The 17,670-nt window shown below is 40.4% G+C and overlaps 1 protein-coding gene across 1 annotated transcript; it reads right to left on the reverse strand.

Annotated features, from left to right (window-relative positions):
- Positions 1–544: 544 nt before the first annotated feature.
- LOC119734402 (heparan sulfate 2-O-sulfotransferase 1-like) lies at positions 545–16,801 on the reverse strand (the record flags this gene model as incomplete). The annotated part of the gene is made up of 6 exons (XM_038207899.1): positions 545–1,762; positions 2,128–2,285; positions 3,165–3,262; positions 5,048–5,195; positions 7,536–7,621; positions 16,547–16,801. Coding segments are annotated over 6 exons (966 nt in total), but the record flags the coding sequence as incomplete, so codon positions are not given.
- Between the last annotated feature and the right edge of the window lie 869 nt (positions 16,802–17,670).

The following is a 17,670-nucleotide window of genomic DNA, read 5'->3' on the forward strand; positions in this document are numbered from 1 at the left end:
AAAAGATTCACACATATCCCTATGTGATTTGTTTAAGTTTTGCTGAAAGAACACTTACCTTCTTGTGATCCGTGGACAGAACTTTAAAACGGTGGTTGTGTTTAAAATTCCGTAACTTGGAAAAGTACACAAGTGATTGGAATGATTCTTGTACTAAAAGAAAGCTTATGAATTGGGCTTTCATATGCTAGATTTTGGAAGTGCTACATGCCGAACTTCACTGAAATAATAGTCCCGACATTTGGGTTTCGTTTTTTTTTTAACCTCACCCTGTACATGGGAAGTTAGCATTCTTTTTTTTCCAAATATTGATTTGAAAGATTTGGGCAAATGTGGTGCCATATTTTTTTCTTTTGGTTCTGGGTGTATTGCACTACAGATATGGGTAAATCCTTATATCTAAACAAAGAAGCAGGAATTTTAACCATACGGACTAGAAATGCACTGCATTCCTTGTGAAGCTGACGTGGCTGATGGTCATTTATTTTAAAAGTAGCTTACAATTCATATTTAACAAAACGGGAACAATAAACTCCGTTACTAGTATCCATATCTTACAGAAATATACACATTTGTGTTAACTACACATACGTCAACTATCAGTCTATGAAATGAGTTAAATATATTTATAAATACCCCCCCCCCCAGTCTCTTAATCTTAGGCCTCTAGTCAATATTCATAGCAAATATGCATAGCACATAGAAAAAATGTTGACCGGACAGTATTCACAGAATATGATACATACTCTTTATTTGCTGAGACTGCAGGCATGAAAATATGGTTCACATAAATACGAGTTGTTTGCGAAGGTAAAAGATAAATAATTACACAGGCCGTGCCAAATTCTGGCTTCAAATATTGTGTATATTTGTTTCGCGAATTGAAAAAAAAATTGTATTCTATATTACAGCAGTCAGTATTTGCCAAGTCATGCTTTTCATCTTCACTTTCTGTATCATAGACCAGTGACAGGTACCGGGGATGTCATTACCAATATCATACTCATTCCTATGCAAGCTTCTGGGAACAAGACCAGGGCCAAACTTATCATACAATTTCAGAATTTGACTTGGTCCTTTGCGATTAGTACTTTCGCAAAAACCAAAATAAAATCTATTTTCTATAAATAGGAAAAGTTTTCAATCGTACAAAAATCAGACTTTAAGAATGCCTGAAGTCTTTCATCACCAAAAACAAAAAATTAGAACATTCTGAAAATCAGCAGGTCTCATTTTGAGAACGCACAGCTCCACAAATGTCAGCCAAAAAGCTACATGTATTATTATCAAAAATGTATAGCTTTGAGAACAACAATACGTTAAAGATGGTGGGTAAAAGAAGATTCTCAAAATCTGTATATCAAGGTTTGAGAAAACATAACTGAAGCCATGTTGGATAACAAATATTCGTGAATTTTTTTCTAGTTCTGAGAACACGAAATTGAAGAAAGTGAAGTAAAAAAGAGAAAAACAAAAGGTCCACCCAGTGAAAAAGATCCAGATTTGCTTCATATATGGGTGACCCGAGGGCACATCGTATGTCACTTGGGCCGAATCTTCTCGTACAAGAACTGACCGCTGACCGGCACCACCACGCCGTCTACCGTCTTCAGACTGCGCTTCTTCTGCATGTGGAAATTGTCCAGCACAAAGTTGTAGAACTCCTCCTCCACTTCCCAGATTGGGGAGGCCTTGAAGAACTCGATGGTTTCCTCCGAGGGCTTCAGTTTGTTGGCTGTTTTCCTCAGGTGTGACTTTTGACCTAGTTGCAATATCGGGGGGAAAATGTATGAAAAACTGGCACATGTTTTACAAAAACAAAGAAATTGACTGGAGCTGGGTTTGATCCTGCGACTTCCGGATTACCATTCCGGTGCTCTGCCAACTGGGCTATCTAGCCCTTTGTTGGTGGTTCCCCATATATTTACTGATTACTAACTATAGACAAAAAAGTGTAAACGATACAATGTGGAATTATCAAAACTTGATTCTCATCATCATGAAAATGTTCTCGTGAAATAGTCTGGCAACTTAACTGTATTCAAAATTAGCACTGCATTAACTTTATGGCAGTCCAGGTACCAGACCAAGATGGAGATTTGTGTGATTCAATGCCAAGCCACGCACCTGTTCTGAAGAGATCCACAGCGCCCCTGAACATCGAAGGGAGGGCCGACTCCAACATGGTGACAAACTCCTCCATTTCCTCGGTCACGCCCACCAGGAGGTAATGATTGGCTAGGTTGAATTTGGCTTGTTCTAACGCCCAGCGACTACCGGGGACCCTGCACAGCCGCAAATGATGTAAGCATAAGTTTACCAGTGAAAAATGAAAGGGGTAAAGTTCGGAAGTGTATTTATTGGCAAGGTTAAATTTTAATGTCCAGCAAAACTGGGATAATTATGTAGGTTACCAGTGATATCAAATTGTCAGTCAGGGGCAAAACCTAATATTGAATTTACATCACCCTGACGCAACATCCGTCTTATGAATAGAGATCAAATTGGTTTATGGTCTTGTCTAAATTTGGCACATACTTATTCCAAGCAACTGCCTTAAACTAATTGCAGTAAGTTGTCCTGCTCAAGAACACAAGCTGCATGATTCCCTTACTGGCAGGGATGAGATTGTCAATTTTGAAAAAGTCTGAAAATTGAATGAAAGGTGGGCAAGGTGCATTTCCTTCTGTACTGATAAATGTCTTTCTCTCAAGATTCAAAAAGTTTGATTTTATCTCAGATTAAAAAAGACTGATTTCAGACAAATGTCTGAAAAATCTCATGTCTGTATTGGGATATGAACCATAATCCACAGACTTATGTATGTCACCACAAATAGTGGGAGAACATTCAAAAATATATTTTCAGCGGCAGTTATTATTATCCCCTCGAAACATATAACCACCTAACTGAAATCTCATTTGTAGTTTTGAACCAATCTGTAAAAGTACAAACCAAATCGAGGCCCCTTTTTTCAGCAATTTTCAAGAAAATATCAGACAAAATGTTTGGCTTCGGCAACAATTTGGGGAGAAGAGGCGGGGCTACAGTAGCAACATTTGGGGGTGCTGAAGGCTTCTTCCTCCCTTCCTTGAAATATGCCCGTTGATTCCTCTGAAATAAATCCCCAAATATTTGTTGAACATCAATAAAATATCACCCACCAGCATTCCTGAGCATGTCCGCAGAAGAAGGGTACCTGAATCCACAGCTTCTGCTCCGAGCAGTCGTAGCCCCGCCGCGCTACACACTGGTCAAAACTCTGAAATAGAGAAGAGAAAATGTGTCAAACGCAGGACTTTGATTCCAAATGCAACCCTGGACTCCTGGTAATACAAGCACCCAAGAGCGGAGCTGTAGTGGAGTCCTGTTCCAAGGCCTTGATTACACTGAAAAGTAACATCATAGAAAAAATCAAGTGTATTTTCTGAGGCTAAGTTGACTCGAGTATCTTGAGTAACAACATGAGAATCTGTACACAGTAACACAGCGCCTGGCACACCTACAAAATAAATGTGTGATATTTGCACAAGAACTCAAAATCGGACTCCAGTGCTCAGACTTTGGTCTTGCCATAGAAATTGAAACACACCATTTCTGTCCAAATTCTTGAATTCCTACCCATACTCGAATGGTTGGGTTCTCAGAAAACACTATCTAATTTTCAGGCTTAATTTTCTATCGTGATAGATATTTCAGTATACATGTCGAGCTCGGAAAATGGACTTGTCCACATCACTGCCAAACTAATGCTGAAATGTGTGTTACAGTCACGCTAAGAAAACTGACAGTTTTAGTAGAGACAGCAAAACCAAATAATTATTTTGGTAAGAGGTAAGCTCCAGGCAATCGAAGTCAAAATAAATCGCTATTCAACTACACTGTCACCCGTAATATTCTACGAAATCTATCTTAAAACTCCTGATAAAAGCTTTACTTTCAGGAGGAGCACAGAAGATCTTTGGGTGAGCTCTACTTAAAGTAGCCACTCGATAATTCAGACCAGGCTTCCTCATAAAAAACAAAACAAAAACCAACCCCCCCCCCCCTTTTTGATTGAGCTAACTTGATGACTTCATAGCTCATAATCCAATTTCTCTTAAACCCCCTCAACTGGGCCACACAGAGTAGATAAATAATCATTAGAGCACAGGTGCATGGCACTGCCGAGTGGATCGATTCTCCCCAGGGAATAAGTTTCACTTAGAAGAGAAAAATTTAAAAAAAGGGGAGGAAAATTCCCTGAGTAAATTTTCAGTCTTCTGGACAATTACCTTAAATCATTACCTGATTAAGTAACCCTGACAGAAGGAGAAGAAAAAATATCAGAATTGGTGGCTTTGGTGCTTAATGGGGAGATTTGGTAGGCTCACGGTTGGATGAGAAATGTCCGGCGAGGATTGGATGCAATAATAGGCTGCCGAATGTGGGACCCAGTTGGAACATAAAAGGGGAGGGAGGGGAGAGGTAAGATCCCAGGAGAGGGACAGAAGAAACATTCATGTCTGCCTGCACGCGCATGAGTTGGCGGATCCCAGCCCACTGAGTCAATAATCAAGTTTGGAGGGAAAATTAATGAGTGTGCCAGGCAGACTGGGTGGACGCCAGATGGCTGGTGAAGCAGAAAGACAAGGCATGGTAACGAGACCGAGAACAAGACCGTGAAGGAACTACAGAAACAAACAGAGGCAAAGACTGAGAGAAAGAATAAGCGAGACAGAAACAAACAAAAGGGAAACTGGCGAAATGATTTGCATACATACTTAGTAACTCTGTAAACATTTTTCTGTCTTTTTTTCCCACAAGGAATGTGCAATTGAACCGTGGATTTAACTTTTGACTTTTTGGGAGAATTTGTTTTGGTTTGGGATTCTGTACACTTTACATGCAGACACAATGTAGAGTTAAAACAAAAGAAAGCTTTGCCATTATCCAGGAAAACCTTAACATTTATGTACACTTGAAAAAAGAAATACTTAAGATAAATCTGTAACCGTCTGGGATTATCTTAAGGATTTACGACAATTGATGTGCATTAATTACTTACCTCTTTATTAGTGTGACCCTGTTGTCTTGCCCGCTTGAGTTTCGGTCTTAGGTCGTCTCCATTTCTTAAGAAGTAGTAATACGATACTAGTCTGTCAAGCGGTCGACGAATTATGTTAATGTATAATGGCTGCTGTGAGGAACCAAAACTGTTGATTAAAAAGAAAATTTAACAGAGATACAATCAGAGTATTGTTTGACAGACTGATTTTCAGGCTTTTTAGAAGTCAATGATTCAGTCATAACTGTTACATACATGTATGTTAAAAGTTGCATTCCCTGCGCTATTTTCGAGTTTCATTCCGAAAACTAAATTCCTTTTCTAACTTGTTTTCTTTCTTCTTGCAATACAAAATGTTTGCACTTTTGAACTTGAATGAGACAACAAAACATCATCCCGTATTTAGTTACTGAATAAGTATAGTTTACAATTTCGAACTAGTTCCGTTCTTGCGGGATAGCCCGGTCCGGTACCTGCCCCACAATCATTATCGCTATTAATGTACGAACCGGGAGCCAGCCTGCTTGCAAGGCAGATCTATATGTGCCCAAAATAAAAACCTTTTTTACAGAGGGTTGCAGACACCCAAAAAAAAAAAGGAAGCGGAAAAAAAAACTCAACAGATTTTTGGTTGGAATGCGATATACAAGTTGAAAATGTATTAACAGCAAAAAACAGAATTTGACGAAGAGCAGCTTTAATTTAGGACGCTTTCTTGATATGCAAAGCAGTCTCAACTTGTGATAACACCGCACGTGAGAGACGGTCTGAAATACTCAATGATAGTTGCGCATCATCGTCAACTAGCGTATGTGATGCTATCAAGCTAAATGAGTTATTGTCGACCCCGGTCAATTTTTTTTTTTTTACAGATTTGAAAAGAGCACAATCTCAGCATTACTGATGTGAAAACCCCATGCTGGTACCACCTTTGGTTAAAAAATTATGGAAGTCGGAACACCAAGAAATGTGATGAAGCGATGTGATGAAGTGACCCTATTTTGGCCTGAATCTCCAAATGAAAGTTCCTGACAAACGACTCATTTAGCTTAATCGCATCACATGTTTGATCAAAATTAGTCTAACTACGGTTAACCACAGTTCTTGATCGAACTTGCTGAAGTCGGAACACCAAGAGATATGATGAAGTGGCCCTATTTTGGCCTGAATCTCCAAATGAAAGTTCCCAACAAACGACTCATTCAGCTTGATCGCATCACATATGTTTGATCAAAATTAGTCAAACTACGGTTTACCACAGTTCTTGATCGAACTTGCTTGCGGTTTTTGTTCAAACTTGCTCCTTGCTAAATCCTTAAGATCTTGATATATCCCTTTTGTTTTGCATGTGTTTGATTAATCCAAAAACTTCCCTAGCACTACCCATTCAATAATTTGTGCTATGTTTTACAACCCATCCCCCTCCCACAAAGTTTGGTCCGTCCTTGTGCTTGTATTATGGAGCATTTGCTTGCAGTCTCAACATTTTATGAGACCACTGGGAACCAGTCAGGAGGAGAGGGCCAGACGTCCCAACTGCATGTTATTGAATAGTCAGCATATCTCTGTGTGCAGTAAATACACAGACCGCCAGCGCGCCATGTGATAAACTCATTGGGCGGTGATTAGCGTGAGTCATAACAACGCCACCCTCGGACACAAAGACAACAATTTTGCCGAGCTGAGCCCTCAGACCATGCTCAGACAGAGAGCAACATGATGACATTTCTGTGTATTTGAAGAGAAGACGAGCTAGTCAGTCTGTCTCCAAAGTTATCAAACTTTATCGAAGATGCAGGCGACAAAAATCAAGAGAGTGGTTTATGACGTATCCGAACAATGCTGTCAACAAGCCCACGACATAAATCCAGATGTGAAATTGATACTTTTGAAAGAAAAAATGCAAGATCTATAAGAGAAATACGATGCTCGAAAAAAAGTGACTTGGTGTCTTGTTTGGCTTGGCGTAGATAAACAGCGACTTGCTAAATGCAACATGATGGGCCAGCATATGGCTACTGACGGCAGAAATTGTGATTTACTACCCCAGGGCTGCTCCGGTAAATGAACCTGGGGCCTCTGGTGTTTTGATCAGAGAAAAAATTGTGATTACATTCGCTACATTCCTACCGTAGGTTTTGTGCAGGGGAAATGCGCTGGTGCAACGCACCAACTTTAATTGGCAAAAATACTTGCGATTCTAGGATTTCTGGAGAGCAATTGGAGCAGTAAACAGAGAAGTTTCTGACATTTTGGACAATTAAAGAGAATGGCAACGAATTGATTTCTTATAGTTTAAAGTTTAAAGATTTTAAGAATCACCAATGAAATATTTTCTTCTATTAAACAAAAAGAGTATCTTTTAATTTTTTTTTCTTTGAAGGTTCTTCTTTTACTCGTGCTAACTTTCAAACCTTTTTTCCTATAAATTTGGTTCATTTCTTTAGCTTTAGTTTTAAAATTTTTTGGGGTCAATTGAAATTCTTACCTTCCAAAATCTATAAATGCTAAATGGCCGTGGTAAAAAGCTGGTTTCTTCGCCGTCCAACTTGTGACATTTGAAACAAATTTCATCTGTAAAGGAAGAAAATAAAGAAAAAGTAAAATTAGAAAACAACGCGCATACATTGTATTTATAAGCATGATAGAAGAGGAATTTAAAAAAAATGTAGTGAGTTTTATTAATCGATGTAAAATGTAAGCTAAATTTATATATACTTTGTTTTGCTGTCAGCTTGCAGAAAGGTTGATGCTCATCAAGACAAATGAGGGCCTCATTCTACCCCCTCAAAAATCCTTTAAGCTGCGCCCCTAAAGAGCCCCAAAACAGCCGTACTCTGACAGAATGTTTTTGCATCATGGTACACACATGGAATTGAATGTACATCATTCAGTCATCAATAAAACAACAAAATGGACACCATTAGTCTCATAAGTAACACATGATGATGATTAATGTGGCTCCGATGAAGATGCCTTTGAAAATTATTTTACCGGAACCCTCAAGAGTGATGTCTCAAATTACATGATCCTGTATGTGTACACGGGCATTAAATGCCATAAGATACTGCACTGGCTAGTCAGTCAGTCTAGCCGAAAACATTGATTTGATTTCATCCTCAAAGCCAGGTTTGTAGACTTTATACTCCACTGATGACAAAAGACACTGGAGACTGCTCCAAACATCTTCCCCCCAAAAAAACTAATCACAAAACTTTTAAGAGAAGCCGGCCTGCAGTGTGGAATTGATGACTACACACCCCCTTGCATCACTATGAACTGGCCCGTGGCCAGGCACTTCAATACACGGTCCAGTATTGTTGTAGGACTTCATCACAATAGCTGCAGGGGGGAAATGGAAGCAGCAGGTTTTTTTTGCACTAAACAATATCTAATAGTTGAAGTGCTGCTGCGCGTTGCACCAATGATCACATCTCGATGGTATTTCGTCACAAATATCAATAACCTGTACAAGAGTAATATGGAGAATTGAATAACCATCTTAAATCTGAGCTTTTCGTAAAACAAATCAAAGTAAAGAATTTTATGAGAATCTTTGTGTATTGTCCATTCGTTTTGGCTGAAAGTCGAAATTTGCCACGATTTAAAAGCCAACTGACTTTTTCAATGATAATTATGCAAAGGTTTGCTGGAGAAAATGTGCAAATACCACGTCACTATTGACCCTTTTTTAATATTCAGGGCACGCTCCATGCTGCAAAAGCATTACTTCTAAACGGTGCACCAAACAAAAGCAGGCACATATGAAAATATAGCTGAAGAGCACCCTGCAGTGCATGTGTTCTCTGGTTCCACCTCCCTTTAGCTCATGTGAAATGTGATCCGGCAAAGTGTTTTGCTGAGGGGGAAAATAATAAACTGGATGGAGTAATTTCCGCTGTTGCTTTGCTTGGTAGCCGATGTACGTGTACACGTACTCAAAATCAGGCTACCACTTAGCAGCAGATGTTCCCGTAATTCTGTACTACTGATGTTGGTTCACGCCCACCCCGAAAATCGAAATTTTGGCCGCTGACTGAATTTTTCAATTTTCTTAGTTCACTGTTAGTTAAATGTGATTACAGCAGATTGAGTATGGAGTATTGAAATAATTCATCAGCAATTGCTTTTCCATAGGGAAAAACTGACACAGTTTCCAAATTGGCCACAAAAAAAACCATTATATCTAAGGACACACCTTTATGGTTTTTCAGCAATTTGTTTTTCCCTTTCAATACGTACTTTTCTAGTTGATCTGTAAATGTTCATGCTTAGGACAGGTTCTGTCTTGGTCCAACTGTCCATGTGTATTTGTTCTTGTTTTTGTTATGTGTTAGGCTGTCAAAGGCATCTCACCACAAGCCTAGGCTTTTAGAAGATGCCTCACACCTATATTTTCCCTTCTACACCTTTTCGACAATTCCATTCACGTATTCGTGTATTCTCTGCTTATATCTTTCGTTTGGTATGGAAATAAATGTGAGTTTGAATTGAATTGAATATGCATTGTTTTTGTTGTCATTTTTTACCATTCAAGGGCACACAAAAACAATTATTATTGTGAACTCCACAGCCGTTTCAGATATTTAAAGTATAAAGGCAACTTTTTACGCAAAATTCATGCAAAATTAAATAAACGTTAACTCGCGGCTGAACCCAGAAAAAAAAAAGGTCGGACGAGAACATCCTTATTTTTGTTACTCGGCCTAATAGCAGCTTGCCTCGTACCAACAATTGCATGAACGTATTAGTTCTGCGTCATTGTTTACTGAAAATTCTGGCAATCGATTTGAGACACTTCTTCCCACCTTCCGCCCTCTGCCCTTGGTAAGCTTGGACACTTCCTCTTCAGGTGTCCACATCTGCGTTTCCCTGATAGTATATCAACACTGCAGGAAAGTGATGTAGGAAGCAAATGATACCGAATTCCGACACGTACAGTGCGCTTGATAAGAAGTGGCAATCAAGTTACCCAATGCCCGTAATCGCAGATTCCTCTGTGACCTGACAGATTGATTTTCAATAATTGAACGGTGAAAAAAAAACTAGTGCTCAGATTTGCAAGGTCTCTGGCCTAGATAATCCTGGACAACCAAAACAATGGAGTACGCATTTTCTGAGTGGCACTTGTATTAAACATCGAGCTGACTGTTACATTTTCTTGAAGCACACAGCAACAAAAGCAACAGATTCAAAAGAGTTAAAAGCACAGCCGAGTGTCACTGGGAACGCATTTTTAAAAAAAATGAAGATGAAAAAATGAAATCAAGGAAAGTGACAGGTGCTCAGAAAGGGTTTGAGCATCACAAGTTTTCAAAAAATTTCTAAGTGACCAATGATTATACTTTTATTCGTAAATCACATATTCAATCATTCAAAACATTAAAACTTCACAACTCTTCACATATTTTCAAAAGTGCTTGAAGCCAATTTTTGCCATTCAATTATATTTTTATTGGCATCTGCCATTAGCCCAACGCTGAAAACCTCAATTGAGAAAAATTTGCCATGGAAACCAATTATAGGTTCTGTTTGGAGTAGAGGTTCATTGATGGTTCCTCTTTAACTCCCCCCCCCAAAAAAAACCTAATGGGCACCTTGCGGCCAGATACTAATAACAATCCAATGGAAATGAGTGCCACATCACTTAAAACATGGCCCCGGAATGTTCCCCAAATCTTAAATGAAAGCACAACACTAAAAAACAGGTGAAAAGCTTGCCAAGGGGTCCATGCAGGCAAAAAACTCATTAGGGTGCTGAATCGTTAGGAGCAGTTTATGAATTGCTCAGGAGGGGAAAAAAATTGGGTATGTTGTGAGCAGATGACGGATTTTGACAAAGAGTCGAACGGAGTGAACAGGCCCCAATGTCAATGCCTCGGCTTGTGTGGCTTGTGTGAAATTCTCCTCAGTGCAGGTGGCAACCTCTGTCTGGGTGCTAATTGGACAAGTGACAGACAGTGGCTGAAACCAGATTAGGAGACTTGGGATATTGAACTGATTTTTCATTGTAAGGTTGATGGTTCCCCCTGTGAGCACTTTTGAAAATACCAATTACAGATCGGGACCTGCTTGTGCACGTACATACACGCACAGAAAACAAGCGAGAAAGCGGTACGTGTGGCAGGTTTGTGTACTTTTCATTTGTTTGGAATGGAAAAAGCCTTTTAAGCTGTGTTCTGACATCATGCACTAATGTCTTACGGGAGACTCTCTCGCTTTCTGACTCATAAGCCATCAAGTGTTATACGTTAGTTTCTTTAACATGTACTTATCATTTATTTTATTTTAAAGTCGAACAATGAAATTGACTGGAGCGGGGTTTGATCCCGTGTCCTCCGGATAGCCGTTCCAGTGCTCTACCAACTGAGCTATCCGGCCCTGTACTGGTGGTTCTCCATTTTGTCAATGTCTTTGTTCAAGGGGCGCTAGTCAGAAGCCATAAACCCCTACATGCCATGTAGCCAGGGATCACGCACAAAGTCACGATGCTAGCAACATTAGCAACGCTGCAAACCTGGGAAATACATGTACATGAAGCACTTCAAATACTGAACCATTTCTAAAAGTCATGTTTGTTTTAGAGACATTGCAAACCCCCTGACAGTTCCCAGAAAGTATTATAGTTTGACTGGATTACTTTAAATTATTTTATTAGTACTACACGATGATGTAAGTTTGCATGAATTTAAAAAAAATGAAAGTACTTTATTCACTCGGGAGGTAACACACTGAGTATACAGTGTTTATACGTCGGTGAAGGGCAAAACCTAATTTGATTTACATCACCCCGACGCAAAATCCCATCTTATTAATACTTTTTTCCTGTAAAAAAAAACATGAAAAGCAAAAAAAGAAAATGACATCCTACTGGAAACTAATTTTACTCATCCATTTTTCTATCCACTGATATTTACACTATCAACAAATATACACATGACATGTACACTGCGATTTCATTGGACCGTCACTTTTTTTTTTTATAAAGACTGTGTTAAACATTAAAAACTTCTACGAAATGCTTAGTCTCTTCGATACGGTCATGAACTGATGAAATCAGCTGATAAATCCGACACATATGTCAAGGCATTAACAGGTTCAAATAACATCCGCGGTGAGCTTAAACGGTTTCCCTATGTTCCGTTTAGGAATTCCGTTCGCACTTGACAATTTGCCCAAATCCCCCCTGTCAAGCGGGGGGATAAACCGGCAAGACTTTTGATCAATCGAGCCCAACATTCCCAGGTGCGCGAAGAACATGTAATAGCAGGGATGATATTGTCAGTTTTAAATAGTCTGAAAATTTGATGCACAGTCTGAAAGATGCATGTTTTCTTTCAATACTGATAATGTCTTTCTCTCAGATTAAAAAAAGTCTGAAAAATGTCATGCCATGATCAGAAGAATTGAAAAACAGTAACAATGTTGTGAATTTTTTGTTTTTTGGGGGGCTGTTTTTTTTTTTTTTTTTGGGGGGGGGTGGGTGGTGGGTGTGTGTGGGGGTATACATTTACCGTCATGAACAATAAGCAGGTAACATGGCAGGTACAGTTTTTTAGTCCAAAACACCACATCAAGGAAGCTGTGTTTTTTTAAAACACCATTATGTTTGAGAAAAAACACATAAAAGCTACAGCGCTCCAACTGGCTTAACAGCAGTGCCCCAAAAGCATGGGAGGGGGTGGTGGTTAAGGCTTGTCCTTGATATTCTTTGCACCTGAGTACATGTTCATGGAAGTCCTCATCTCACCATCGAGAACCAACAATGAACTTTTTTTTGGGGGGGGGTCTACAGTTTGAATGTGCAGTCACACGATGACTAATTGTTGGATTGTGACCCAATAGCCAGAAAACCTGCTCATTAGCTCCAAATTGTCAGTACATCCGTCCGTTTCATCACCCACAACACGACCACACCAAAAAAAGTCCTCCGGGCCACGTGAAATTGAACCCGTCCTCTCATTAGAGAAGTAATCCCCGACACAGCCGCGACCCGTTTTTGCGCTAATCGCTCCCCATCAACAAGGGGCACATCACACGCGCGCGCACACTCACTCCATTCAGAAACCCCCAGACAATGGAACAGGTGTTTTCCATTCTCAATATCGTCACCGCTCTCCTCGCGGAATTGTTAATGACAGGTGAACAATGAGCACGACCCAAATGCATCTTGGCATCCCATTGAATAATCATTGATCAGCGTGGTGTGAATGAACTTGGAGGGTTGGAGATGGGGGGGGGGGGGGGGGGGGTAGGGGGGTGTAGGGGGAACGGGGAGAGGGGGGGGGGAGGTTGCTGAGTATTTGTTACTTAGTTCGTCTTTAAGATAGCGGGAAGAAGATCTACACAAATTGATTTGACAGTAAGCGGGAATAACGAAGGCGGGCCAAGGCTACTGTACCCCACTGTTTCAGCAGGGGAGCTCTATTCGAGAGCTCCCATGTTTCTCAACGAGGGAGGTCCAGAAGATTCTGTGGGGATTAGGAAAGCTAAGCTGGCGGAGAGCCGCGGCGATATTCTCGCCGATATTGATTGTGCTGTCGACAGAATCAATCACCGGGGGGATTTGAAGTGAGTGAGTAAGACAAAAGGGATGACGAATTGACAAGACAAAAAAAACAAAGTCAAGAGCACTGGACAAGGGGTACTATCACTGAGAGGTAAAATGCACTTTTTGGGGTAAAAATTTACTGGTCCTTGAAGGGCAATTCACGCCAAGAAAAAGAAACAAACCCACCAAGTTGCTAGGATCTTCCAATCCTCACAAGTGGTTGAACATCAGCACCTGACTTAAGACGTTTTCACACTTTTAAGACGTTTTCATGAAATTGATGTCTATGAAATGCATTCTTCTCTTGAGAATTTCACTTGTTCACAACTCTGTCTTCTTTTGACTGTATGAGTCACATGTACATATTTGACGCTGATTCGAGATGGACTGGACACCATCTGACTATGGAAGGCATTATTCAAAGCAGATGATATTGGCCACCATTGGACAATAGGTGGCACTCTTTATTGGATTTAAGTTAACAAAGCTGTGAAACACGTTAACAAAAAAATCTTCACAGGGGTTGGGTTTTTTTTTGGGGGGGGGAGGGGGGGGGGCATGGTACCATGCAGCCCCCTAAGTGTGCCACTGTCCTCTTCTGTTCATAGTGTGACCCCAAGATCACAGACTCTTTGCGCAGTAAAGCATCCATGTTTAAGATTTACTTCTCAACTGTTTCCCTCTTTTTAGTAAAGAGACACCTCGAGTACATCTGTCCATGGCTCTTGGTGCTCATGTTTCCCTCAGCGCATCTATTAGTCATTCGATGGTGACAAAAACCAATCAAATCGCGCCGATTAGGTATGACAAATCATTTAGACGACAGCATATTCACACCGACCCATTGTTGGCGCTGCAACCTGTTTATTTGTGTAAACCACTGAGATGTCTGCTAGCAAATAAGCAGCAAAGTGACATCAGGAAGACAAATCGTCCAAAGCATAAATGACTGATGCATTCATGACCCAGAGGTTTACAATAAAAGAGTACGATCTCGTTGCCCTTTCCAAATCATATATTTTGAACTCCTAATTCGTTAAACGTCATATGGGTTTACACTGGGACATTGTTCCAAAAATGCAGGGTACAGTACGTTTACATGATGACAATCCTCCCTCCTATTGCCTCAAAAAGGGAAGATTTTTCTACAGATGCTCTTTGCAAAAGTACTCTTTAAAATGAATAAAAAATGTACGTACACAAGAAAGTAGCCTCAAGCCCATTCCAAGACAAGATACATACGGGGAGCAAACAGCAAGGCAAATTTGTTTCTTAAAAAAGGGACTTTGTCACGGCAGGCAAAAAAGGAAGGGGGGGGGGGTGTCAAAATGTAACAGGAATAAAACAGGAAGGAACAAACAAGAAGTAAGTACACGACGAGCAAACACCAAAGTTGCGTTACAGTCTGCCTGGCATCTCTGATTTGCTGGCGCAAACGGAGGATTGTTGGCCAACGCGTCCCAATAAAGGAGAAATGCCGAGAATATCCTCGTTCTGAGATGCATCTCGTGTTAGGACAACCACAACATGTGCAAAATAATTCTTGTTTGCAGCTGTAGCTGTTGCTTGGCCTTAGGCAACTTCAAATGTGCAGTGTCCACTATTTTGCGGAATGTACCATTCTGACGTTGATAATAAGCCTTCCATCTTAGCACCTGGGAAACAACACGTGCATGAATGTACAAATGTTAGACATTTGGTTGCTCAGTCTTGGCTGTACTTGGTCAAACCTTCATGGGGAGGGACTTGGTCAAACCTTCATGGGGAGGGACTTATGGAATAGGTCCATATTTGAACTGACCAATCAACACAGGCTAACCTGGTGATTAAGTGTTTCAGATATGGGCTCCATGTGCAAACAAGAGAGGGCACTTTTTTTTACCACTTTCGGAGAGCTCAGTGGACGGGACACACCACGTGCGTGTACTGAGTCGCGCGTATTTAACGTAAAGTACGCACAACTTAGGGTCTTTGTGTGAGTATCAGGCTTCATCAACGACGAGTTTGGAAGTCTCTACTGGCAGTAGTCTCCCCAACTCTCCCTTTCTTACAGTTGAGGGGGTACCTGTGCACGGAGCCTATACTGAATGCCAGTATACAAGAAAAGTGTGGGTTACAAAAATCCCACCTGAATTGAGACTTGAGACTTGACATACTTCAGCAAGGTGATACATCAACTTGACAAGATGTTATACCGAAACATCTGTACTACATTCCAGAGTTGCAGTCCAGTCAATCACAGGTCAAATCTCAAGTCAGGCCACAAGTAGACGGGGTAAAACATGTCAAAGGAATTCCTTTATCACATTCCATCTAAGAGTTTTTCACTCAACTTGAGACTGAGACTTGTGATGACTTGTGATGACTTGTGATGACTTGTGATGACTTATGATGACTTGTGATGACTTGTGATGACTTATGACAGTGCTGTAGTCAAGTCCATCACAAGACTTTTCACAAGTCCAGTCACAAGTAACGGAATGACCAAAGAACAAAAGAATACTTTTTGTAAGACTTCATTTGAATAGCTAGTGACTTGACTTGAGACTGAAGGACTTGTAATGGACTTGGGATGGACTTGTGATGGACTTGTGATGGACTTGCAGGGACTTGTGATGGACTTGTGATGGACTTGCGATGGACTTGCGATAGACTTGGGATGGACTTCACTCACAGCCAAAGCAAGGCTGTATCAAGTTACATAAACAGTCACAGCCAGTCAATTCTGCTTTATGTAGGCTGTGAGTTCTTGTTGAAAACAGTCATTTTGAAAAAGGACTGCTCGGCACAGAATGTTTGTTTGTTTAGGAGGGTTAATCATGCATACTTTGAACAAGTGCGCTCACGCTGGAGCTCTTTCGAATGGTCATGAAGCCCCATCTACTATTTTTACATGAAGTCCACAACTCCGCTACTTTTGTAAGTCAATGCGATCCAAAACTACTTACTTGATCAGCAACAGACATGGTGTGCATATTACGAGTGGTGTTTATGTGCAGGACGTTGAATTTGTTGGCATGGCAGAGGTCGTAAGCGATGCCCGTGAAGGACGTGCTTCCCGTCTTGGGCACCCGGTTGTAGATGACCACAAAGTCGTCTGTGTTGGGCTTGTTGGAGATGCTCGGGGTGCTTCGCATGCGTCGGCTGTTGGATCTCTCTAGCGACTCTTCTGTGTGACCAAAAACAAGAATGATGAAATAGAATTAAAGGGATAATGTCTCTGCAAAGGAAAGCTGTCCTTAAAGCCATGCTTTGTGCATTTACATAAATCTAAACAATGTATCCAACGTATCGGTTGAAAATATCATGGAGAGTGACATTAGAACGCATTGCCGACGGCTGACACTCACGAGAAGATGCTATTTGTGTACCGGTACATTCAGAATAAAATTAGGCTTGCATTCTATGCGCCACACTCGCATGAACCAGTACGCGCACGCGGTGTGTCCTGTCCACAGCTCTAGACAGTGGTAAAAAAAGCGCCCTCTTTTGTTTGCGCACGAAGCCCATGCCCAATATATGCTCAGATAAAAAATGTTGACTTCTTTGCATTATCTAACAATCCGATACTTCAAAATACTGTAGATGTTTAGTGACTGTCATTGATGCCTGGCCACAGCCATAGTTCTTTGAATTTTGTCTAAAAAGAACAACATTTTGAATACATTATAACATTTATAACATTTATATAGATCACATTTACAAGTAGTCTTAATTTTTTCTTATGGACTTAGCAACTCCAACTTTTATAGTAAAACTTTGTTACTGTATCATGGCATGATACAAATGCAAATTATGTAAACTATCAAATGAATTATCTATAAACAACCTGGCGTCTGACAATCTGGCGCTATGAAACATCATGCCTCATCATATCCTTTTGTTTATTTTGAAGAATTTCGAGGGGGAAAATCACTCAACAAGTATGTACATGTACGAGTCTGCCATTCAAAAAAATCTCTATGCATCGCTGTTGTCACATGTCATGAGTTTATCTAAGGTCTACATCTTCAGTGTCTATCAACCAACCAACATTTTTTAAACTCTTCAAATTACATCAATGATGGAGAGG

Source organism: Patiria miniata, unplaced genomic scaffold (genome assembly GCF_015706575.1).
Source record: "Patiria miniata isolate m_02_andy unplaced genomic scaffold, ASM1570657v1 HiC_scaffold_27, whole genome shotgun sequence".
Classification (NCBI taxonomy): Eukaryota; Metazoa; Echinodermata; class Asteroidea; order Valvatida; family Asterinidae; genus Patiria; species Patiria miniata.